The sequence below is a fragment of the Mirounga leonina genome, unplaced genomic scaffold (genome assembly GCF_011800145.1).
Source record: "Mirounga leonina isolate KUSES-001 unplaced genomic scaffold, KU_Mleo_1.0 Mir_173, whole genome shotgun sequence".
NCBI classification, from domain to species: domain Eukaryota; kingdom Metazoa; phylum Chordata; class Mammalia; order Carnivora; family Phocidae; genus Mirounga; species Mirounga leonina.
Genome location: NW_023270447.1, coordinates 16,984,705 through 17,009,924, shown reverse-complemented (window position 1 = coordinate 17,009,924; position 25,220 = coordinate 16,984,705). Strand labels below are relative to the sequence as shown.

Sequence of the window (25,220 nt, the reverse complement as noted above, 5' to 3'; positions counted from 1 at the left end):
AAAGGGGAGATAGGTTAAAACAAATATATTTAGAAGGATTTTAAATTTTAACACCTAATATGGTTTCTGTGAAAATAGTTTTTATTTTAGATATTACTTTAATAGTTGCATTAATGTTTTATATTCTTTAATCGATACTGCATACTCAGTTCTAGCAATTTATTCAAAAGAAATAATTCAAAAGTGAAAATGTTAGGTGGAAAATATTTACTGTAGTTTTATTTTAACAACAACAAAAAATTTGATATATATAAGATAAAACCCGGGGCCATCAGTCCTTTTTTAGGGAATTGCTGATTTGGACTGAGAGGTGTCAGGCTCGATCCGGTTGCTCTCCTGACTGGAGCCGTAAACTCAGAAGCTATGCAGGCCATTTCCTTCCAAGTGTACAAGGAAGTAAACAAAGCCTGGGAGAGGTAGGGAGAGCGGACAAGAGACCAAAATAAACAAGGAAAAATGCAAAAAATGAACAAACAAAAAATTTGGTAACTTACATATCTAAGAGTAGAGGTGTAATAAAGTAAATTTGGTTATTTCTACTGGATAGAATATTATGCAGCTATTAGAAATTATAATTTTGAAAATAGTGTAAACAGTACTTTTGATAGAAAAAATATTACAAAATATAGATGAAAGAAAAGATCTTAGAGTGGAGAGAATATGGACTCTGGCATATCTGAATTCGAATCCTACCTTGATACTTTCTGAGGGTCCTTGGGTTAGTTACTTTATCTTTCTGAACCTCAGTTCCTCTCTATAATAACAAGATACTTACGTAATAAGTTGTAGAATTAAACAAAACAATATATGTCAAGAACCTAACAGTACTTGGCTGATAGCACAGAATAGTACCTTTTTATTATTGTTGGCATATGAATATACCATGTAGTTTAACTGTGAAATTGAGGAGAAGAGACTATTGGGAATAATGATGTTAGAGTGTTAAAATCATATTCTTAATTTTAGGGAATAAAATTGTTTTTAGAGCAAAAATGCCTAAAGAAGAAATAATTTACCTATTAAGGTAAAAAATATAATTAATAACTGTGGAACACCTTAACATTTGTTGCACTGAGATTTTGTTAGGAGACTTCATTGGACAGCATATTTCCAGATTTCTGAAGCTGGAGATTAAATAATTGGGGTTCAGCTTCTTTCATAAGTCAGTACATAAAAAGAAATGTAGAAAGAAAGAAGTCATCGACATACCTTCTTTGCCCTTTTTCTTTAGTCTTATGATGGTAGAGAGTATAGGGTGGGTGGATACATGTATATAGGTAGATGTGTGTTCTGGAGAGTAGTTCAAGTGTTCACAAAACATTGCATTTCCTTACCCTCCAGGGGAGTAGGAATGTTAGATGGGAGGGACACAGGGTGCATAGAGATAGCATTTTGTGGGTAGTACTTTGTCTTGAGAAGAAATCATTGTAATTTAGTGAATAAACATTGCCAGTATGGGCTACCCACAGAGTCAAAAAAGTAGTTTTGGTATATGAAATACTTCTTTATTATGACTATCTTTTAATGTATATTTTAAACATTTTAGGAGCCACTGGAAGTGGGGAAATGGTCTGTACAATATGTCAAGAAGAGTATTCAGAAGCTCCCAATGAAATGGTTATATGTGATAAGTGTGGCCAAGGTAAACATTGATTTCTTTTAATCTTGTCAAAAAGTTTTATTACATACTTAATGCTCCTGTTGAAGATTAATGATTAAAAATACTTTACATTGGTAACTTGAAGCTGTTATCATAAATTTATTCATCAATTGTAAATACATTAATGTAGGAGAAGAGTACTAAAATGCCTTCTTGAAATTGTGTTGCAGTATTTATTAATAAAATAGAATTTGCTTTATGCTTTTTTTGATATTAAGGATATCATCAGTTGTGTCACACACCTCATATTGATTCCAGTGTGATTGATTCAGATGAAAAATGGCTCTGTCGACAGTGTGTTTTTGCAACAACAACAAAGGTATCTTTTAAGTGTTTTGGGCTAAAGCCCTAAATGGAATTTGTAAGGCACTCTCAACGTAATGATTGTATACGTTGAAAGTTTATGTGACTGAAATGAACAATCAGTGCTGGGTAGAAAGAGGTGAGGCTTATTGTTTGACTAATGATGCTTAAAGTGACTTGGAGCTATCCTTGCACTTATTTTCTGATAGTGAGTGGTCTTGGAATTGGGGCAATAATTTGAAAAACAACAAAATAAAGATTATTGTTAGTCAAACAGTTTGTGATATGGTAAGAAATTTAGAGTGGAGATTTCTTCAGAAGTTTCAGAAGCATTTTTATGTTAAAGAATTGTATTTAAAATTTTATCCTTCATTTGTTTAAATAACTTTTTCCCTCTAATATAGAGGGGTGGTGCGCTTAAGAAAGGACCAAATGCCAAAGCATTGCAAGTCATGAAGCAGACATTACCCTATAGTGTGGCAGACCTTGAATGGGATGCAGGTCATAAAACCAATGTCCAGCAGTGTTACTGCTATTGTGGAGGCCCTGGAGAGTAAGTAGTTATTTCATGCCCTTTACATGATTTTTGTTTATATTATCTTATTTTGTTACTGATTGTGGTGTGGGATTGATAGTGAATTGTAAATGCATGAAAGTGTCAATAAAGAAAATTAGGGCAGAAAATTTAGAGGTCGTAGTTATATTCATCTGTATCATTAGATGTTAGCTAAATAAGTGAATCTGAGTTCTAACCAAGAATGCTTAGAAATTTACCTTTAACTTCTGATCACTGGTCTTAGTTTTCTTTTTGGAACTAAACAGATACATTTTATCTCTCTTAGAAGGTAACTCTAAAATATTTCAATCCAGCGATCATATTTCTTGTTTCCGTGACTCACACCAATAGTGTAGTGTTTTTTTCCAGGTTAAAATCTCCATTATCATCAAACATTCTTTGTGACATGACTTCTAACCTCTGTCTTTGTTGCGCTCTAGGTTTTGAAAGTTACTCTTGAAATACGGTGTTATGATTAGAAAATTAGAAAATTCCAGGAGTAGTCTCCCAGAATATAATTGGGCTATTAGAGTTCATAACATTATGCTTCTGTTGTTGCAAAGAAAGATTCTATTTATTACTTCTCTTGGGTTGTCCTCTTAAATTTTTTTTTGCTCATTTTGGGTTTGTGGTCAACTAATACCTCTAATTCTTTTTTTTTTTTTTTGGTATAAGCTCATATTAAGCCAAGTTGTAAATCATGTATTTTGTAGTACATTTAAAAAAATGCTAGTGAATCGTATTTCACTCTTTAAATTGTAATTATTGTTTTCTTGTGTCCTTCTTCCTCTCAGACTCAGTGTTTCTCTTAAGACAAGGGTGCTGTTTATTTTCTTAAAGACTTTATTTATTTAAAGAGAGAGAAAGAGCACATGAGTTGGGGGTGGGGCAAAGGGAGAGGGATAAGCAGACTTCCTGCCGAGTGGGGAGCCAGACTCGGGGCTCAGTCCGAGGACCCCAAGATCATGACCTGAGCCAAAGGCAGACGCTTAACCGACTGAGCCATCCAGGCACCCCAACAAGGGTACTGTTTAGAATGCTGGGTTAGTCATTGTCATTAAATGTCATTAAATGACAGTCATTGTCATTAACATATTATCTGTTCAAATGCATATACAGAAAATGTCTGTAAGTTTACCATGACTGGGACATAAGTTGTTCAGTGATGCAACATTAATATATAGATGAATGAATTTTTAGTTCTTCGTTCTCCCTAAACTCTAATTCTTAATGGAATTTTTTATTTGTGATTTAACATTTTTGTAACAATTCTTAGTTTTTGTCACCTGCAGATTTAAGAAACATTTGTCTAGTTTCTTTTTCACTTATAAAAGAGATACGTGAATAAGCATAGAGAATGATCTTTTCCTTTACTCATTTATACTTAGCATTTGGTTTAAAGTATTACTCAAAATCCATTTTATGAAGTGGATCATTCATTGTTCTTTAAGTACCATGACCATGTGAACTGTGTTTGATATTGTTAGCCACTCTAACTTTAGCAGAGGACCTAGCTAAGTACCTGGAACATAATTGGTATTTATTAGTCTTTTGATGAATGAATAACCTTACTTAATATTGGTCTTCTTGCCTTTGCCTATATATGGCTTACAGTTAATGGGGGACTTAACTTTTTGAGCAAAATAATTATTGGAAGAAAAGGCATTATTTGGGTGGCAAATAAGGATATCAGTATATCAGAACCATGTACCAGCCGAAAAGAGAGGATATCCTTAGGTAGAGATTTAGTTTTAGCTTCTTCAGCTATTGGAAAAAGAACAAAACCTGTCACAAAGCCTTTATATCTGGTAGAGTCTTTGATTAGATTTATAATTATGTTCACCAAATTTATATATGAAGTTGCTATTCTACATTCCTTTCCATTATAATGGAAAAGAATAATGGAAACAGTGTGAAGATACAAAGCTGCTTATGACTATTGGGTATATTGGGCGAACAGCTGTACACATCAGTAACCTCTGAAACTAATCTCCCTTAGGGGGTGTAGAGAGTTGATGTGAAAAAAAATCCTGGGTTGGTTCTTTGACAGAGATTCTTTACTGGTCTAGGAACCAGGCTTCATAAGTTCTTGTGAAAAAGAAAGGAGGGATGAAATCCTCAGTAACCTTTTCGGGAAAGAAAAAATTTTATGTTAAATATAGCAGAAATGTCATAATGTAATCATAACTATTTTGTATAATGCCACTTGGTTTTGTTTTGCTTTGTTTTTAAAACTTTACCTCAAAAGGTAGTCATTTTAATCTTAACTTTTTTTCTTATAGCTGGTATTTAAAGATGCTACAATGCTGCAAATGTAAGCAGTGGTTTCATGAGGCTTGTGTGCAATGCCTTCAAAAGCCAATGCTGTTTGGAGACAGGTGAGAAGGACACTTGAACTTTACCAATTGATATATATATATATATTTAGCTTTTATATTCTAGCTATGTTTGCAGTTTCAGATTTCTAAATGTAATTACAACAATGATTTGTGAAGGAGTCATTTAAGAGGGAAAATATTGAATGATAGACTTAAATTATTCATAATTTTAAAATACACATAATTTTTGTGCTTTTAGATGTTATTCCAGAACAGTTTTAAGTATTTAATCAGTGATTATATTTGCTCCTATTGCCCCACAGTGCTCTAAACTATTCCCATTGTTACCTTCCTTTTAAAAACCTCAAAGGGATCCTGTGACAGAAAATTGGCAAAGGCCACAGAATCTTGATAGAAAATTTACACCTTCACTGATCTAAAGAATTTACAAAAGCAGACCTAATGTGCTTTCTGGATTAGGAGAATGTGGAATAGCAGAGAGCTCTAGGAAGGAAAATGAAAGAGCACTGAACTTGGCATAAAAAACCTGGGTTTAAATGTTGGCTTATGCTGCTTACTGTCTTTCAGAACTTACGAAGATCAGTTTATCTCCTTTTATTTTACCAGATTGTTCAGAGCATTGAGTAGAACATTGTATGTGGGGGCTGCCATCACAGTTCATGGTACACACAAGCCATTAGTAAAATATACCTGTGTATGAATCTCTGTGTGAACTCTGAATGTCTAATGGGTAAAAAAAAAAAAAATTGCCCTTGCAATTTTGTTGTTACTAGAAAACTTTAAATCACAGTGTCATAGTTCAAATTATATTTTGCTTTGTGTGTCACTCATCTATTGTAGGATATGTACTTGCTGAATATTGGCTTTAGTTGTTGAATAATTTATGTATACCTTTGATTACTCAATATGAAACTTTTCTTTTTTTCTTAGGTTTTATACATTTATTTGCTCTGTCTGCAGTTCTGGACCAGAATACCTCAAACGTCTACCATTACAGTGGTAAGTATGGACATTTCTGTTAAGAAGCAATAAAGGGCCATATTCTTAAACCTACAGGATGAAATGTTCTGTTTATTATTAACTTGGTTTAAGTAAAAATTTTACCTCGCTTTATTTCTTTTATAGATCCGTAAACCTGATATCATTTCACTAAAGATTATCTAGTTTTATTGTTGAAATAATAAGGCCATTTGTTGTCTGATGCATAAAACGTAGCTTTACATTTCTTTTGGATTTTCAAAATTCTTATTCATGTTTTTAACTCTTTTGGGCCTTCAGAATAGCAGACAGCAGAAGAGAGAGGTCTTATACCAAATATGCTGGCTTCTGTTTAGTGTAATTCTTGGGTATGGGAAGTGTGATGAATTTTGGGAGATTTCTGATAAAATGCTTATACAAGTACTTAGAAATTTTTATTAAATGTTTATTAAATGTTTTATTAAATGTATTTTAGGAAAAGATAAGATTTAACTCATGAATCAGATAAAGTGTTAAAATATGATCTGTTCTATGGCTTATATGTAAGTGAAATGCAAAATTTTTTATTCTAAGTTATTTTTTCTTAGAGTTACTTCCTCTTTGAATGTATTTTAAGAAATTACTCAAATACCTTTTAGTTTATATTTACTACTCAGTATAAGCAAATATTTAATGTTTTCCAATTATTTTCATATGTAATGATTTATTATATTGTGAATATGACTTATGCTGTTTACCCTCTGCTCACCTAAATACTTCACTTTGGGTTTTTTAATTGCTGTTTTTATTTTTTTTAATGTGATTTCTTAACAATAACCAAAAACATTGCTTTTGTATATTGTGATTATTTTTGGATTCCAGGGTAGATATAGCACACCTATGCCTTTACAACCTAAGTGTTATTCACAAGAAGAAATACTTTGATTCTGAACTTGAGCTTATGACATACATTAATGAAAACTGGGATAGATTGCATCCTGGAGAGGTAAGTGGTCTTAGAGCTAACTTCATTAGCTACTTGATGTCTTTTTTGTTTTATTTTGTTTTTGTTAAAAGCAACTAAGATACATGTATACGTTACACACCTAAAGCAGAATTTTATTTTTAGTTCAGGGAGAAGTAACTTTGATGATAGCAGGGCCAGCCCTCTCATCCTCCTGGTTATTGCCTGTTAACTCAGGGAAAAATGCAGAAGGAGGAAGTAAATAAATTACTTGATTCTTCAATTTTCTGAAGTGAGAATCATTATAGTTAAAGATAGAAGGGAGGGAGAAATCCTTATTATTGCATATCTTACTTATGGTTCCTCCTCCTGTTTTTCTAAGTTTCTATAAATTTAGGAGATATAACCAACCCTCTTCCTTTCTCTCTTGTTGGTACTCCCATATATATATATATATATATACACACACACACACACACACAACATATATATATATATATACAACATATATATATAATCTTTGACTTCCAGGAATGGGAGGACCCAGTAATAGTGTTAGAATAATGAGTTAGGGAGTAAAGCTATTCTAGTTGGAGATTATCCCCCTCATTCTGACATCTCATTTTGCTTTTCATTTGCAAAGTCTAACCAATCATGCTGGTTTACAGTCTTTTAAAAAAAAGCAATATAAAAGTTGATGTATGTTCATTGAAGAAGATTTTGAAACAATAGACAAGCACAAAGAAGAAAGTAACTAAAATAACTTTAATAGTTAACTTGTTTTTAGCACTTACTTTGAATTATTAAAATATAGATATTAACTACTCTTAGCTTAATGTTTTGTTTTTGTTTTTGTTTTTTCCTTTTGAGAGTGTGGGGGTGCTGGGGAGGGGCAGAGGGAGAGAGAGAGAGAATCTTAAGCAGGCTCCATGCCCAGAGTGGAGCCCGACGCTGGGGCTCTGTCTCATGAACCTGAGATCATAACCTGAGCCAAAATTAAGAGTCAGGTGCTTAACTGACTGAGCCACCCAGGCACCCATAACTACTATTAGCTTAAATAAAAATTTTGTTTTATATTATGTGGAATTAGATGTGTGAATTTTAGTCACACATTACTTTTTGAAGAGGTAAAAGTTGTGTAAAGTGAAGTTTAGGAAGAATTTCTGCTTTTGTAGCTTTTAGACATGGGGTAATTTATAAAAGATTCATGTCAAATAGGATATCAGGGTTTTTTTGGGTTGTTTTGGGGGTTTTTATGGGGCATCAGGGAGAACATAATGCACATTTAAAAGCTAGTTTGTGGTAGCAGCTGCGTATAAAACAAACACTTGCAGGATACTGAGATTTTTTAAAATCAAAGATATTATTAAAATCAATTGAGCTGAGATGTTTTGAGTGTTAGAAGTTGGAACACAACACTCTTCTGTTACATGCTTTTTCTGGATGAAATTTGAGAGAAAACGAGTATCTTACAAAGTTGATAAATTTTAATAAACTGATTAGTAATAAAAGAAAAAAGTAAGTGTAAGGCACTAGTGGCTATAGTGTTCATTATAGTCATCTTAATATTTAATACTTTAATATATTCTTTTAAAGTGCTTTCTTTCTAGCCATGGTTCCTTCAGCACTTCATATGCAGATACATCTCTATTCTTAGTACATTTTATGTTTCACATGATTAAATTCTGTAGTAGTTACTTCATGTAGACAGTGGGCACACATATAAAAACTCAAGTTACTTTATTTCAAATGCTATCTTTTATTAAAATGAAAAATGATACTTAGGTTTTATTCAAGAGGCTGAAATAGAAAAAATCACAATTAGACTATTAGTCTAGACAAGTAGTCTATTTCTAAGAAATGAATTCAGTTTATGAATCTTATGTATCTTGGTTCTAGCTGTACTTCTGATACATATCAATAAATTTATTAGTAGATACATGTTTTCCTTTTCTGTAGCTTATGCGATAATGTCTTAGAAATAAGATGTTATACATTCAATTCAATTTCTTATTCTTTGCCAATATGGAAATTTTTTTTTAATTTAAAAATTAAGAAGAACATTATACTCTAATACAACTTTACAATGGAAAAGTTTTACTTTTCTGAGGAGTGTTTCCATTTTTTGGAGCCGTCAAATTTATTATCAGAACAAGTGACTTTCTAATCATTTCTCATTGCTTTTTCTCTGCATTAAAAAAAAAGAAAATATTCAGACTTAGTCATTCCATCCTCAAATGTTTACAGATGGAAGTTCAGCTTTTAACTCTATATTAATCTTCTATATCTTTATACTGTCATAATTGGTTTTTGAGAATGAGATTTTAATAATAAAGAGACTATAAAATTTATGCCATCTTTAACATTTATTTGTAACATTTATATGTAACTAATTTTTACTTAATTTACTTTTAAATGTTTGTGATAATAAAAACAAAGATAATACAAATAATGGATTATTCCAGATTATTAAAATAGTATATCTTTGGTTAACTAAAATTGAATTGCAAATTGAGTTTTGTCACTAATCCAAATTTAGGTTTATAAAATGTCCTTTTTGTTTATAAATACTTTCGTGTTAAAAATCTTCTTATAAATAGCCTTAATTACTTTTAAAATGTGGGAAATACTGTATGTTAAGTGTATTGTTGGTTATTGAATACTTAAGAGTCATTTAGAACATTGGTTCTTACTACATATATACTGTTGATTATATGACATAGGCACTTGCTGTAGAAGTTTCTCCTCAAAAATGAAACAAAACAAAAATAGTTGTGATTTAACTCTCTCTTAAATGTGGAGTTTCTTTCCTCCGTGTGGGTAAAGAAAAAAAACCTTGTGGTGACTTGAGAAGTTGATTGAGAGTTTTATGGCTTTTTTTTCAGGAATATATATGGACACACTAGTCATAGTCATAGGGAGGCACTTATATTTATTTTCTGAGCTGAATTAGGACTTAATTTTATATATGATAACACTGGCCAAAATTTAATGGTATTTCTGTGTTATTTTGGAAGCCCCATAAATACTTATTTCAATTTCTAGTTATTTGGAGCAATCTTAATTGAATCAGTGGTATCCATTTAGTGTTTTGTGCTTTTTTTTTTGATATAAAAGAAATGATATGACTATTTTTATAACAAAAAGACGTTTTAAAAGTATTAAACTTCTTTTGGAGAGTATATCCTTTCATACTGAAAGGCATATTTAATATTTATGTATCATATTTTTTTCTTAGTTGGTTATTTCAGGATTGTGAACAGAAGCTGAAACTTTTAGAACATATTGGAACATAATGATAGTTCTGTATCCTGTTTTCTTATGTGATTTTTGTTTTCTTTTACATCCTTGAGACTTCTTGCCTTATATAGACTGAATGTAGCTATTTGAGAAACTATTGTAATTTTTTTTAAGATAGTAAAAATATGTAATGCAACATTTGAGGTCCAAGTAAAGGTTTATTTAGAATGAGGAATTAACCGTTGCACCAGATTGCTTTTGAGAGTTAAAAGAGATATTCATACTTCGGTATCTACTTATCATTTGTCCTTAATTCCCAAAGTGATCTGAAATCCTAGTTCTATAAGAGCAACCTACTTTTCTGTTAATGGTGTTCTTAAATTTTAACCTCCAAAGATTCATAGCAGGATAGTGTATTGAGTGCTACCTTTTGAAGGATGTAGGGAGAAAAGCATAAACTTAAATGAAATACTGTGGCAGATAATGATGTTTTAGCTAGAGAAGAAAATGCATAATAGAGGTAGTGTAATATTTTTAAATGAGAATTATAAGAAAATGATTAACAACAATAGTTGAGGCTTTGAGTGTTTCCTATTAACATACAGTGTATAGGTTGGCAAACAAATTACTTAACCTGTTTTGCATACTTAAGCCTAGGTGGCATGGAATTCAATGTTGGTAATTCAAAGGTGTATTTTATTGAAGGGAAGAGTTATAACTATACCTAATAGCATTTATGTCTATACAGAAATTTACAACCCTGAAAGTAAAAGCATAATGTGAGATTAGATATCTGTGGTGGGAGGAACAAAAATGGATATTATGTTAGCGATATTATAAATATAACCTCATGGTCAGATGGCAGACTTAGAATATGATGCTCTTTTAGTACAGATTATTTGATTCAAACTATAATATCTGTACGTAGAGTCTTCAAAATATAGAAAGGGATCCCTTGGCCCCCATAATGCAAGTTGAAATATATAGTTCTATGCAAAATAGTTTTGGAGTGCTGAAGGAACTTATAGATGAAATTTCTGAGAAACTGTAGAGAGCAAGTACCACAAAAAGAAGAGAGTTCATTGTGCTTTTCAAAAAAGTAAAAGAGGAATAGATTTGAGAAATTAGTTTTGTTGTTGATTATTAGCAAATTGTAGAGCACATTTTTCAGATATGTGGTTTGTGAAGATTTAAAAAGCAATAAGGAAAAACACTTTTATTAGAATAAATCATTTTAAATACCCTAGTTTCTTTTTTTGTTATGGTTAGCCACACTGGTATGTCAAATGCTAAGGGCATAGTATAGACATAGTGTAACTGAATTTCATATTAGATACTGAAATTTGAACTGGTTAAAATTAAAAGTAAAAAATGGATATGTAACCAGTTGAATAATAGAAACAAAAGCATTCAGTGGCTTGGAAATACTCTTGAGGGAGATTCTAATGGAGAGCCACAGGTTCTGTCTTTGTGTCTACTCCTAATTCAAGAAGGATGACAGAATCAAGAGAAAAGAGTATCTCAAACACTGACCTGAAAACAAAGCAAATTAACAACAGTTATAAAGTTCTGCTTTTAGGCTTAAATACACATTCAACCAGTTCAGAAGAAGCAGTGCCTGATAGCGAATACTTGGTTTGATCAGTTTATCTGATAAGATTTTAGGGTATGGTTGGGGAGGTGGGGGGAAGAGGAAGAGATGGAATTAGTCAGCCAAAGCTTAATATGAAATAATTATGTAATGTGGTTGCTAAAAGCTTTCAACCTAATCTTGAACTTAGACATAATCTTACACTTAGACATGATAGCTGCTATCAAATATTTGAAGAACTGTCTTGTAAAAGAGGACTAGAAGAGTTCCAGGAAGGAAGGTTTTGTCAACCTATGAAATGGGCTCCCTCAGTGGGTGCCTCATCAGCTTTCATCTTTGCTAATATTTAAACCAAGGTTGAATGCCTATCAGTACTATAAAAGTATTGATGGAACCTTGAATTACATGGACATCTGAAGTGTCTTTCAAGCTTTAAGGTCTGATTCTGTTATTTCTTTAATAGAAATTCTCTATCATTGAAAACTGTAGAAATTACAGTGGTATGGTATAGAGACATGAGCACCAGACTGTCCCATTTCATTTCTTACTTTTTTTTTTTAAGATTATTTATTTATTTATTTGAAAGAGAGAGAATGAGAGAGAGAGAGCACATGAGAGGGGGGAGGGTCAGAGGGAGAAGCAGACTCCCCGCCGAGCAGGGAACCCGATGCGGGACTCGATCCCGGGACTCCAGGACCATGACCTGAGCTGAAGGCAGTCGCCCAACCAACTGAGCCACCCAGGCGCCCCTCTTTTCTTACTTTCTAAAAGCACCCAGTGCATTAGCAAGTATGGGCTCTTAGTGAATGTTGAATGAATGGACCTATTGTCATTTGGGTTCAGAATCCTAGCTCTCTCACTAAACAGCCATTGAATTTGAGCATTTCATTTAATCTTTATATCTGTTAACTAATTTGTAAAATAAAGAGAGTTGGAGTAGATTACTCTGTCTCTTCTACCTCCAACATTCTATTTCACAGATTTGTTTACTCTTTTTACTTGAAGCAGTTCTGAGGTTTGGAAGTTTAAATTGGTAAAGAACATACTGGTGGTGCTCTTGAAAGTCAACTATGATATTCTGGATTTTTGTTTTTTTTGAGTTATTGTGAATTTAACTGAGAATGGTCCTTTTATAAAAATTTAGAATTTTTTGCTATTGGGCCCCAGTCTTTAAACACTTAGAAGAAGAGGCAGAAATGACTCTTAAGGAAGCCCTTTTAAAACAAAATAATATTTTCTAGAATTGAATTTAAAATCTAGATTTTAAAAGGATTTGTTATGATAAAAAATTAATGAGACATTTTGAGTTTTAGGGCTGGCTAACATCTATAACTTTTATGAAAATCAACCCCCCCCAGTTCACAGAATTTTTTGAAGTTATAGAGGTTTTTGGTTTCTGCTAATATTTAGAAGTATTGGGAGATAAAATTTTATGTTTCTCATTACTTTTTATACTCTTCCCTAATAATGTCTGTTAGAACCAATATATGGTTGCTATTAAAGTCATTCTAATATATTATTTCCTCAGATTATAGAATTAAATTTAATAACTAATAAGATCCCATTCTTATAATGTTTTACAGTTTACAGTTCTTTCAGACATATCCTCTGATTCACTTAATTACTGGTAAAGTAATTAGAGGAGGATTTTTACTCCCCTTTTTATAGATAAGAAAACAAGCCTTAAGAGGTTAAATGGCCTTAGATCATGCAGCTAGTCAGTGAGGACCTGAAATTAGAACTTAGATCTTCTGACTACCAGTCAGTATACTTTTACTTCTGCATCACATTGCCTCTCTCTAGCACCTGTATATTATTAATTGATGAAATTACAGTGCGTTAAATTGTTTCTTGATACTTCACAGCTGGCAGACACACCAAAATCTGAAAGATATGAGCATGTTCTGGAGGCATTAAATGATTACAAGACCATGTAAGTTGATTTATTTTATGTATCCCTATGAGGGAGACATTTAGTAAGTATAAGGAATAATGGCATTGTTTAAGGATTGTGGGATTGGTATTCAGAACTAGTACAAACCATTTTAAGCTTTTTAATGTCCTATTCTTTTTCAGTCAGAGTAAAGTAGTGGTTCTCAAGGGTTGGAGAAGGAAAGAGCAATCCTCTGGGAATGGTGGATGGGAGGCAGGCATACCAATATCTCGGGAATTGGCCTGTTCAGTTGAAAAACGTTCAGTAATGACTTGTTTTTATAATACAGTCTCCTGAAAATAAAATAAAATCTTAGGTGGTGGGAAAATGCAAACTATAGTGGAAAATACTGTAGCGAATGTTGGTTTTAAAATGATCATGAGATCTTCTATGATTTTAAGATTAGTTATTGTCAACAGTTACAGAAAAGTAGTATTAGTACTAAGTTTTTGATAATTGATTATTGTTTGATATAGTCTTGTATAGGGCTTTCCTTTTAAAAAAAACCAGCATATCTACATTTTAAAAAAATATTTAAAAATTGCAATAGAAATGTTTTAAGGGTATATGCTGGTTCTAACCAACCATTAAGCTATTTTATAAGATTTTTCTTTTTTTGAACTGTACAGCATTCCCTCCTTAAAAATATTATAATTACTAGTGGCTAACTAGATCTTTTGGCCAGTTCAAAAAGCCATAAAGTGCCTGAGCAGTTACTGTGCTGGTAAAAATACTTTATGGGACATGAATTCTGTAATCCAATTTAGGGTACCAGAAATACATCTATTCCTATTATGATAGAAATGGGAGCTCCCCTTTCTCAAACCTGCATAACAGTGGAAGAATATTCCAAGCATTTGGTAGTGTGTTCTTAAGGTTAGGCAGGGTCTAGTAGCACTAAGGTAGGTAGGGTGTTTTGGAGTAAGGAGCCTGAGGACTTAGGGAAACAGTTATGGAACACATTTTTCAGAGACCTAAACCCACACTGAAATAACTTTTCTCTGCTCCACGTTATTTTCAGTTCTAGATCTGACACACTAGACACTGCTTTTATTTTTTGGACCTCTCATAGTGGGTCCTCTTTTCCACTGCTAACACCTGTTACTTTCCGACCAGGGTTTCTCCCCTCACAGAACCACTCTGAAATGGAATTTTTCTTTACCTAAACATTTTTTGAGATCTTTTAAACAGATGACACTGAAATATGGAAAAACACATTTTAGGACTAAAAAGACACCGCTCTTTACTCTTCTTCCTTTAAAAAGTTAGAAGTGGACATGTGCTTGTCTCCCTTCTGATCCTATCCCTCCCTCCTTACTCCCCCATTATATCCTACTGTGGATTAGCTCTGGAGCAGAAAAGAATCAAGGAAAGCAAAGGGAAAGAGTGAGTTTTGTAGTTTTGGGTGGACTTTCATGTATAAAGGCTTTATATCTGAAAGTTATGAGTTAGGGTCTGCCATGTATATGTGTTCAGTTTTTAAATTTTTAGTTAATTTTTTTAAAAATTTAGGTTTATGTCTGGGAAAGAAATAAAGAAGAAGAAGCATTTGTTTGGGTTGCGAATTCGTGTTCCTCCTGTGCCACCAAATGTGGCTTTCAAAGCAGAGAAAGAACCTGAAGGAACATCCCATGAATTTAAAATTAAAGGCAGAAAGGCATCCAAACCTATATCTGATTCAAGGTAAAAGTTGATCTGTGGCTTAGTTTTTCTCTTTAGCTTATTTGTAACTAAAAATGTGTTACTTAGTTTCATTAGTATATTTGAAAGTACAAGTGGTAGTTACCTTGATTTGTTTTCCTGTTTATAATTTGTCGCTTAGACAAGGTACAAAGAGTTAATTTAAATTAGATGTTTACTTATTTATTTTAGATCTTAGGCTTTCTAGGAATAAGTCCTATTGATTTTGTTAGCAGACAGTTTAAGTACTGGCCTGTTCATTTGTTTGTTCATTTCTCATTCACTCATCCATCCATTTATTCATTCCATTTATCAAGCACCTTACTATCTAAGTGCTGGGGATATAATAACAAGACAGACTTTCTTTCTGCCCTGGTGGGGTTAAGAGTATAGTGGGGAAGAAATGTGATAAAATAATTACAGGTCATGCTAGTGCCATCTAGGACATAGCAAATGGATATAGATTGTTCTGGGATGGATAGAGGTGAAATAGTCTGTTAAGAAGGAGGCTCAAGGAAGGCCTATTTAAGATGATACTTAAGCTGAAACTCAAAGAATGAGACTAACCAAAAAATGCAGAACAAAGGGAATAATATTGCATGTGGTGGAAATAACAAGTATGAAGGCTTGAGGCATGTTCTAGGAACTCACAGACTAGTAAGGAGTGAGTGAGGGCTAGAGAGTAGCATCAGGTGTTGAAAAGTTTGGGTGGGGCTTGATCATGTAGAATTGTGTAGGTCTCCTAAGGAGTTCGGGTGGTTTTTAATGATGGGGAGCTGTTTAAAGATGTAAGCAGACTGAATTATCCTTTAAAAAAAGATACATCTTTGTATGCTGTTTGGAAAATGGATAGGTATAGAGGTAAGAATAGAAGCAAGAGAAAGGAAGACTCCTGCAGTTGTCTAGGTGAGAGATTGCCTGGGTAGGTGGTATCATTCAAATGGAGAGAAAATAGGTTCGAAATCTCTGTTGGATACAGAATTTATTGGCTTTGCTAATGAATTTATGAAAAAAAGGGAGGAATGAAGAAGTTATATAATGCTATATAATGCTCAGATTTCTGGCTTGAGCAACTGGTGGGTGGTGATGTCTGTTATCAAGACCTGCAAGAGCAGATTTGGCAAGGTGAGTGAAGCATTATTCTGTCTCATACTAACTGAATTTGAGATTTTTACAAGGGCTATCTAAGTGATGATGATGGACAGCTGGGTCTGTAAGTCAGGAGCTCAGGAGAGATCAGGACGCATGAAACAAATTTGGAAGCTGATTTATAAGGCCATGAAAATGAATGAAATTACCTAGGAAGCAAGAGCTGGGGTGAGGGGGGAGTACTGTGGCCCAGATAATGCCCTGTTATCATTTGGAGATTTGGAAGAAGTGAAATAAATGAAGGAGGCTAAAAAGAATGATCAGTGAGACAGGAGGAAACCAGGAAAGTTTGGTGTGTTGAAAACCAAGAGAAGGGGAGTGTTTCAAGAAAGATGAGCATATTAAACAGTATTGAATGCTGCTGAGAGGTGGATTTAGAATGAGAGAAAAATGTTTATTGCAGATAACATGCTGTTATTAGTGACCTTAACAAAAACAGTTTTTTGTTTGTTTTTTTGAAAAGGTTAGGATAGAAATCAGTTTGGAGTGGGTTAAAGTATGATTAAATCCAGCACTGCTCTCAATTAACATGTCAAAACTGGGCTTTTTCTACAAATAAGGGACATAGGCAGATTCAAAATAATGATGATAATAAAGGAAAAGAGGAAAATAGGAAATAATCTTTAAGAATTCTGAATGAGAAGAGAGAAAGTGGAAAGGGAGGGCATGTGTCACCAACACTCCAAAGTAGTTTTATTGTGAAGAGAGGTAGACAAATGGAAGCTGAAGAGGGGAAGTGCTCAAGTGATGGATTTTTAAAAGATGGAAAATTAATTGGAACCTGTTTTTATGTGCTAGTAGGAATGATCCAGTGGAGAAGAGATTGGTATAGGAAAGAGGGAAGGTAATTGAAGATACTGTAAAGTCCTTGAGAAACTAAAAGGGAAGGAATTTAGAATGTGGGAATGGCTTTTGATAGGACTTACACTCTTTTGTTGAGGTGAAAATGGGTACAGATGCTAATTCTATTATAGATTTGGCATTTGGAAGATGACTGAAGTTACTGCTTGGTAGCTTCTATTTTCTCAATGAAATACTGAGGTATTAAGATGGCTGAGAGGGTTGTGCAGAGAGGGAAATTTAAGGAGCAAATAAAAGGTATGAGATAGTCATCTTGGAGAGTAAAAAAGGTAATTACACAGTGTTTCATATCCATTTGAGTTTGTAATAAAGTAGATACTGCTTTCAAGTCTTTTTTTTCCCCTAAAGGAAAGCATACTTATTCTTAGCACTTTCAGATTTTGTCATTAATCCTTTGCTATCAATTGCCCATGTTCTGAATTAGAAAAAAGGTTTACACAAATTTTCTCATTCCTATCATGATATTAATAAGACACTCCATCTGTGTTAGCTCTCAGGTTTTCATTCGATGCCACCAGGAAATGGTTCAGCTTTCTTTAAAGGCATTCTCTGTTCCTTCTGGGTCTTATGTATGAATTGGTCCTTTTAATCTGAGAGTACTTTCTTTAGTCCAGGAGTCCTCTATAAATGTTGATTATCTTTCAAAAATCTATACCCCATCTACCTTATCCTTGAGACTTTTGATCATAGTTCTACTTAAGCTTTGTTCCTCTAGTTCCCTTTCTCCTTCCTTGTACTTTCCCAGCTTTAGTTTGGTGTCTGGAGTAGTTGTCTTCTAATTTTTTCCATTCACCTCTTTCTAGCTTATTATATAGTAGTATTCCTCCTTTTCCATGTTTTTTAACTAAATTTTCCTCGGTAACTTTCTTATAGCACTGAACCCTTTTTATTAGCCTGCTTGTATACACCTTTGTCAACTTCTGACTATACTGTGAACCCCTTAGCACAAGGGAAGATCTTTGTATTCCTATTATCTGATATCTCTTTTCTGTGGTAGATAATGTTTGTTGAATAAATGAAGTTGATGTTCTATATGTTGATATTTGCCCTTCTATTAATTAGAGATGTCTTTGTTGCTTCTTTTCCCCCTTCCTATTGCTTGACATTTGCTTTTATATCTCAAAAACAGTTTTCTAGATCTTTCTCATTGTGCCTTTTGAATGACTCCCTGCCCGATATGAAGAATTCCTTACTCTACACTCTTCCATCCTGGGCTTCATTCTCTTTCTGATAAACATCATTCAAGGATACATATATATATATATATCCATATATATACATATATATATATCCATTTCTAAAGGCAACTTGTGTTTATAACTAAAATATTTTAATATAGATACTTCCTGGCTCCATGTGGGTAATTATTAAATTCATAATCACTTTTAGTATAAATTCTTGAAATATCTCCCAAGTACCCACATAGTAACAACCTAAACTACACAATTGAACTTCTGGGAGTTTTGAAATCTTCCATCCAGTGTAGTAGTCTGTTTTTGTTTTTGCTTTTTAACTTTTAGGTGCTATATATTTTTCAGAATTGTAGTAAAGAGAACACTTTTTTTTTCTTAAAACTTTGTATACGTAAATATTTCTGAAGTCAAGAAATGTATGTTTAAATTGGAATGTATTATCTATGCACTTGACTAAACTTGTAGATTCAACTTATATTTAATTTTTTTGTTTTTATATTACCATTAATATAAAAATAAGTATAACCTAATTATTACGTAAGTAGAGTGTGTGTTATCCATTGTCTTTTTATTTTCTTTATGCAGAAATTAAATACATAATGGTTTTATGTTTCAGGGAAGTAAGCAATGGCATAGAAAAAAAAGGAAAGAAAAAATCCGTAGGTCGTCCACCTGGCCCATATACAAGAAAAATGATTCAGAAAACTGCTGAGCCACCTTTGGTAAGAGGATGTGTTGGTATATGTTCTCAGGGAGGAAGGATGCTTGAAATTAACTGAGAAATGAATATCTTTTTCATTTACTTTAGAACCATGCTTTAAATGTTATTTTTTATTTTCCAGGATAAGGAATCAATTTCAGAGAATCCTACCTTGGATTTACCTTGTTCTATAGGGTAAATAGAAAGTTATTTTTTCCTATCCTAGGAATTTTCTTTTGGGGGGAAATGAGTATTTCTATTGTTATGTAATATAGTCGTTATACCATTTAAATTTTTTTGTCTCAGGAGAACTGAGGGAACTGCACATTCATCTAATACCTCAGATGTGGATTTCACGGGTGCTTCCAGTGCAAAAGAAACTACCTCGTCTAGCATTTCCAGGCATTATGGGTAGATATTTTATATTCTTATTCCTTACTAATTTTCTTCTAGATAATTTTTCTTTGTAAAGTAATATTAAATAAATTTTTAGCAATCAAAAGTTATATAAGTATGCCTTTCATTGTTTGAGAAGCAATCTATATGTAGATTCCTTAGGTTGTTAATATTCATCAGGAAATTTTGCTGTGTGCACAGAAAAGAGGTATACTGGTGTTTATAGGCTGTGTTCTTTTCCTCGAGACCTTTCTATGCTTTTATAGTATTTAGGTATGCCTTGCTTTAGAAAGACTTTTTCTTTTTTTATTATCTGAATCAGACATACAAATCCTTTTGTTACTAAAAGAATCTTAAACTCAGGATTTCTATCAGTAGCAGACTTCTCTAATATTTTAGTTTACCTGACTTTTCAGAAGGATACCTTTCCTAAAGCATGATATATCAGGTATGAAAAGGTAGTTTACTTGGGGTCAGAACTGTGAGTTGCAAGTTTTATACTTCCCTTAGTTTAATTTTTGTTCACAATTCAGAAACTGCTCATGTAAATCATACAAAATTCAGAGTATTAAAAAGCTTAAAATATAACTCATTTTTTAATGAATTGTGAAAAATAATGTGAACTGTTTTTGGCCTCTTACCCAAGCATTTTGCTAATCTTCCTACATACATTGTCTTATTTAATTCTTAAAACAATCTTTTGAGTTGTAGGTCCTGTTATTCCCATTTTAAAGATAAAAAAACTGAAACTTGAGAGGATTTTAAGAAACAAGCCCAGACTAGCATGTTTATTAACAAGCATAACAGAGCTGGGATGTTGAATTGAGCAGTGTGATTGTAAAGTCTTTGAATTTAGCTGTTATGCTATATTCTCCGCTTGTTATAAGATTAGAAAATCATTGAATTCCTGAACTAAAAAGGACCTCAGAGATGATCTGGTTCAACCCCTTCACTTAATCTCTTCACAGAAGGGAATACAGAGGATATGAGATTTGAATTTGGCCAATATCACAGAGCTAGATTCGGGGTACCCTGATTTCTAGTTTATGCTTATTCCAGTTCAGTACATTACTTCACTAGGGCTAGAACTGGTAATAAGAGAACATTTATTCTAGTTCTACCATCTATTTAATTTAAGCACATGGAACAATGTTGTGTATAGAGTAGGTGCTTATTAAGTATTTACTGCATTGAATGAGTGAATGAACTGTCTTCTTTTTAATGATAAGACTGTTGACGATATCTGACTAATGAATAGGGCCTCTTCTTGGTAAGAATTTGTCTCATTGGCCTCGTAATTAAAAACTTCCTCTGATTCTTTTAAGCTTAATAGTACATTGTTAAGGAAGAAAAGCTCTTCAAAGGTCAGCCCCAAGAAGGTGATGGAATCTAACGAAGGCGAGTGATAATCCATTTATAAAAATAGCATGTATTGTTTTGGTTTGGCTGATTTTTATGTCAGCAAGGGTATATACTTACAGTAGAGTGATAGAAAAAAATCTGAGAACATATTGTTTGGGCAAAGGATGCTTTATAAACTCAGTAGACAATTATGGTCTTTCTTGTTCCATAGATTATCTGACTCCAGAAAAAGAACTCGTACAGGAAGATCTTGGCCTGCTGCAATACCACATTTACGGAGGAGAAGGGGTCGTCTTCCAAGAAGAGCACTCCAGACTCAGAACTCAGAAATTGTAAAAGATGATGAAGGCAAAGAAGATTACCAATTTGATGAACTCAACACAGAGATTTTGAATAACTTAGCAGATCAGGAGTTGCAACTCAATCATCTAAAGAACTCCATTACCAGTTATTTTGGTGCTGCAGGTAGAATAGCATGTGGTGAAAAATACCGAGTATTGGCTCGTCGGGTGACACTTGATGGAAAGGTGCAGTATCTTGTGGAATGGGAAGGAGCAACTGCATCCTGACTGTAGGACTGAACATTATGTTCACTGCACTCTCATTTTCTGTAGGTACAGTTCAAAGCCCTAAAGGATAAAGGAGTCTGGCTTTTACTATCTTTCTTAAAAAAAAAAAAAAAAAAAGTCAAAAAAATTCACAAAAGGAGATAATAACTAGCCTTAACATGTACCTGTCAATGTTATGGATATTGTCATAAAAAGATATCTTTTAAAAATCAGAACAGAGACTTAATTTTTTAAATCTTAAGATTTGTAGAATGTTTCTAGGATAGGATATTAAAAATGATTCAAATCCATGCATGGTGTTAGATAATTTTTCTAATTATTCCATTGAGTCAGTTTTTGTGATTAGTGGTTATCAGATCAAACAGATCATGTAGATAGATAGCACAAGTATTTGGAGAAACGTTGTCTGTTTTGTTACCAAAATGTTGGAAAAAATTTATTTCAATACCTTTCAGATTTCATAAAGTGCAGTGTATATAATGCCTACTAAAAGACTGTAAAATATTGAAATTTTCTTTCAAGCAAATGTAAAAAATATATTGAGCCTGTAAATTGCTCTGTGACTAGACTTCATTGTCGTCTTAATATATTCTTTGCATGTGCATATATATACACAGGTGTGTATATATATGTGTGTGATTATGTGACCTATGCAATACAAATTATGGGAATGGGCAGCTTTGGAGTATATATCCCATAATTCTTTTTTCAGGAATAGTTGCAGTATTTACACAGCAGCATTTCTTCTCAGGCTTTTATTGGGTGCTGTTGCTTGCTATGTATGAAGAGAAATGTGTCAAACAAATTTAAAGTTTAGTGTGTTCTGAAGAAGGGTGTGAACAACAGTGTTCATGGGCTTTTAGAATGCTTTTCACTTTCAGTCCTTGTAACTCAGCTGTTCAGTACCTAAAACCAATTCAAATAATATGAACATTATCTCCTACTAGAAGTAACGTTTTCAAGTTTTCATGGCACATGATGATTGTAAATGTCTCTCAGTTTTAACAGTAAGTCTATAGGAGTCCCGTGAAGATTCCTGAAATGTCTGTAGTAACTGTTAGTCATGTTGAATAAGTGTAGTATGAACAAAGTATTTTATTGCACAGGGTTAACAAACAGTATGTTGCCTGACAAGGCTACTGCTGTTTTATTACAACATTACCTCTTGTTTTTATAAAATGTACCAAGATTTAAATTGATAACTTTATTTTACATGTAAAAAAACAGTTTCTTTTATCACCAGTGTTAGTTGTCTTCTGTTTCTTTTTGTTTTGTTTTGTTTGTTTGTTTTCTTTTTTAGCCAAAGAGTAAACAGAAGAATATTCTTATTTTGGTGGCTGTTCATTTTACTCTTAAAAGTGATTGGTGGATTTTGCCTAAAAATTGGGGAATTTGCCGCCAAAATGAAAAATATGTAAAGTGTAGTGGTTACAGAGCGGTAAGAATGTGGGTTAGTACTTATTTATTCCATTGATTGATTATTTGACTGTTTATAAAGAAAGTTGCTTTATTTCTTTAAACATCTTCAAAAGATGACCTTTTCTTGTCACATTATAGCCAAAAGAAGCAGAGAACTTCGTTGTCCTGCATTTGGTTCCTGGTTGGCCAGGTATAAATGAGCTTTACAAAAGTGCAAATTAAAAACTGTCACTTCTGTTTACCTCCACCAAAACTTGATTTTCCCCTAGCTATTAATTTAAAGTTGCCTTTCCTGCAGCTGCAATATTTTGAATAACACACAGAGTTTGTGTTGATTTTGAATGTTTGTTTATATCTAGGGGTAATGGAAAATGTAAATCCCGTGTAACCTTATTCACTCCACCTGTATCATATTATTTCATTTTTCCCAAAGTCCTTTAATTCTAACTGAACACCAGCAGTATTTTAGTAACTCTTTCTTTAGTATACCTGGAAGATGATTTATTAAGCTGAACTGTCTTTAGACGTAATTATTGTGAATGTCTGTTTTATTTTATCATGGTGGTTCCACATGGCTCTGATGTTCAGTTTGTATTTTTGGAATTGCTTTACTTAGAATTAAAACAGACCAACATTAAATGTGTGTATTTTTTAAAGAGCTAATGAGTTTTGCTTCTGTATTTGCTTGAAAATACACACTGATGCAGTGGATGACTGCTTTTATTTAGTCAGGGAGCTAAGGATTTTCCAATTCCATTGTAAATATGTTCACTTGAATTAATCTTTATGAAACTTGGCTTTTATTTTCCGCTTGTCCCTCAAATAATATTAATAATTATTGCATGTTCATCTAAAATGATCCTTTAAAAAAAAAACTGCTTAATCAGCTCGTACACTTCCTGCTTGAAAGACAGTATATCTCCCTCTATCTACCTTGTCCCCAAAATTCAAAAAAAATTCAGACTTTTCAACTGTTTTTTTCTTTTTGCTTATGTAGAAGGTGTCAGATTCACATCAAAGGATTTTGGTTTTCTTTCCTTAAAAGCTTTGCTCCTAGACTGTAGAAGGAAAAGATGTAAAAATAGTATGCCTTACTCGTTTTAATTACATTTTTATTCAAAACAATACGTTTTTATAAATATCCTGATGATGATTAAGTATGGATTCTTATATGATCTAACTAGATCAGAATATGAGCTATCAGTTATTCTATAAATTCTAATGTACGAGTAATGAAGTCAGATCTTGCTAGTCATCTTTTGTTACTAAATGTTTAACAAGTGAATGTTTACTAATGTGTGAGTTGAGGATTCCTCTCCCCTTATATTTTGCAAGTTATGTCCAGCTGTACATGTTTGGTTTCTGTTGTGTATATATTCAGAAGATTTCTGTTAATGAGCCTTGGGGGTAGAACTAATTCTTCTAAACTACTTGGTTGAGTTTCTACCAGGTACTATTAAGTTTTGGTTGGAGCATGATCTGACTTGCATAGTTACAGCAGACTGTTGTATATGTAGTTCTAGAGTTGTTTGAATGAGGATGTGATGGCACAGGAAGATGTCCCTGCAACTTTGGGAAATAGTAAAAAAAAAAAAAAAATGCCCTGTTTAATGTGGGGAAGTTTTCCTCTTTAAATTATATTTGAGTACTTCTACAAATACCCACTCCCAAAAGTCTCCTTTGGTTTCTTCTGTGGCAGTCGATCAGTCATCTTCTTTCCTCAGGAAAATAAAAACTTGGCAGTTAAATGTAAAGTGAGAATTTTATCTGCATGGATTCTTTTCTAATTAGTAGCAGTTAAGAAACCAGATGTCACACTGATAAAAATTTAGAGATGAGAGAAGCTATGAAAGCAAACTGATTGGCTCTCTGAATATCAGCAAATAGAATGGGATTAAGTACAATATTTGTAATTTTTAAGTTATATCAGGATGTCTTGGAGCAATAGCTAGATCAAAATATTATACTGTCTTTATGTTTAAAATTAGAATAAGACTGCAAATAAACTAGCTCACTCTATTTTTCTCCCCTTCCCTTCTTACCCAGCAAAATCCCTCTTTGCTTCCTCCCCTTGCATTTTCTCTTTCTTAGAGATGATGAGTATTGAAACTGTATGCTTAGTAATAGTAACTCCTCACTTTTGCAACATCTTCAAGGAATGTGATATCTCGTTCAAGAAAATTCCACTGGATTTAAGCAAACAAACAAATGAACAAAACTTCCATAGATGATAAAATGTACTTATTGGATAAAACAAAACAAAAATATATCTTGTTCAAAATCATTAGTCTAATTTTTGTTCCTTGTATTTACCAAAAAGTATTCAGTCTTTTCTCTCTTTTTCTTTC

At 32.9% G+C, this 25,220-nt stretch overlaps 1 protein-coding gene across 4 annotated transcripts in view; it reads left to right on the top strand.

The window, feature by feature from the left end:
• MTF2 (metal response element binding transcription factor 2) overlaps positions 1 to 22,662 on the top strand; it is a 56,642-nt gene extending 33,980 nt beyond the window's left edge. Inside the window, exons 4-16 of one of the 4 annotated variants that reach the window (XR_004681582.1) lie at positions 1,547 to 1,642; positions 1,879 to 1,979; positions 2,368 to 2,516; positions 4,802 to 4,897; positions 5,789 to 5,857; positions 6,698 to 6,821; positions 13,476 to 13,543; positions 15,056 to 15,226; positions 19,043 to 19,148; positions 19,269 to 19,321; positions 19,433 to 19,537; positions 20,848 to 20,920; positions 21,096 to 21,357. Coding sequence is in view for 3 of the 4 variants with exons in the window: in XM_035018019.1 (XP_034873910.1) it covers positions 1,547 to 1,642; positions 1,879 to 1,979; positions 2,368 to 2,516; positions 4,802 to 4,897; positions 5,789 to 5,857; positions 6,698 to 6,821; positions 13,476 to 13,543; positions 15,056 to 15,226; positions 19,043 to 19,148; positions 19,269 to 19,321; positions 19,433 to 19,537; positions 21,096 to 21,453 (1,496 nt within the window). In the remaining variant the exon portion in view is untranslated. Of the gene's footprint in view, positions 1 to 1,546; positions 1,643 to 1,878; positions 1,980 to 2,367; positions 2,517 to 4,801; positions 4,898 to 5,788; positions 5,858 to 6,697; positions 6,822 to 13,475; positions 13,544 to 15,055; positions 15,227 to 19,042; positions 19,149 to 19,268; positions 19,322 to 19,432; positions 19,538 to 20,847; positions 20,921 to 21,095 lie in introns of all 4 variants that reach the window. The other 3 variants (XM_035018019.1, XM_035018021.1, XM_035018020.1) reach the window with 3 other exon arrangements.
• Positions 22,663 to 25,220: the final 2,558 nt, after the last annotated feature.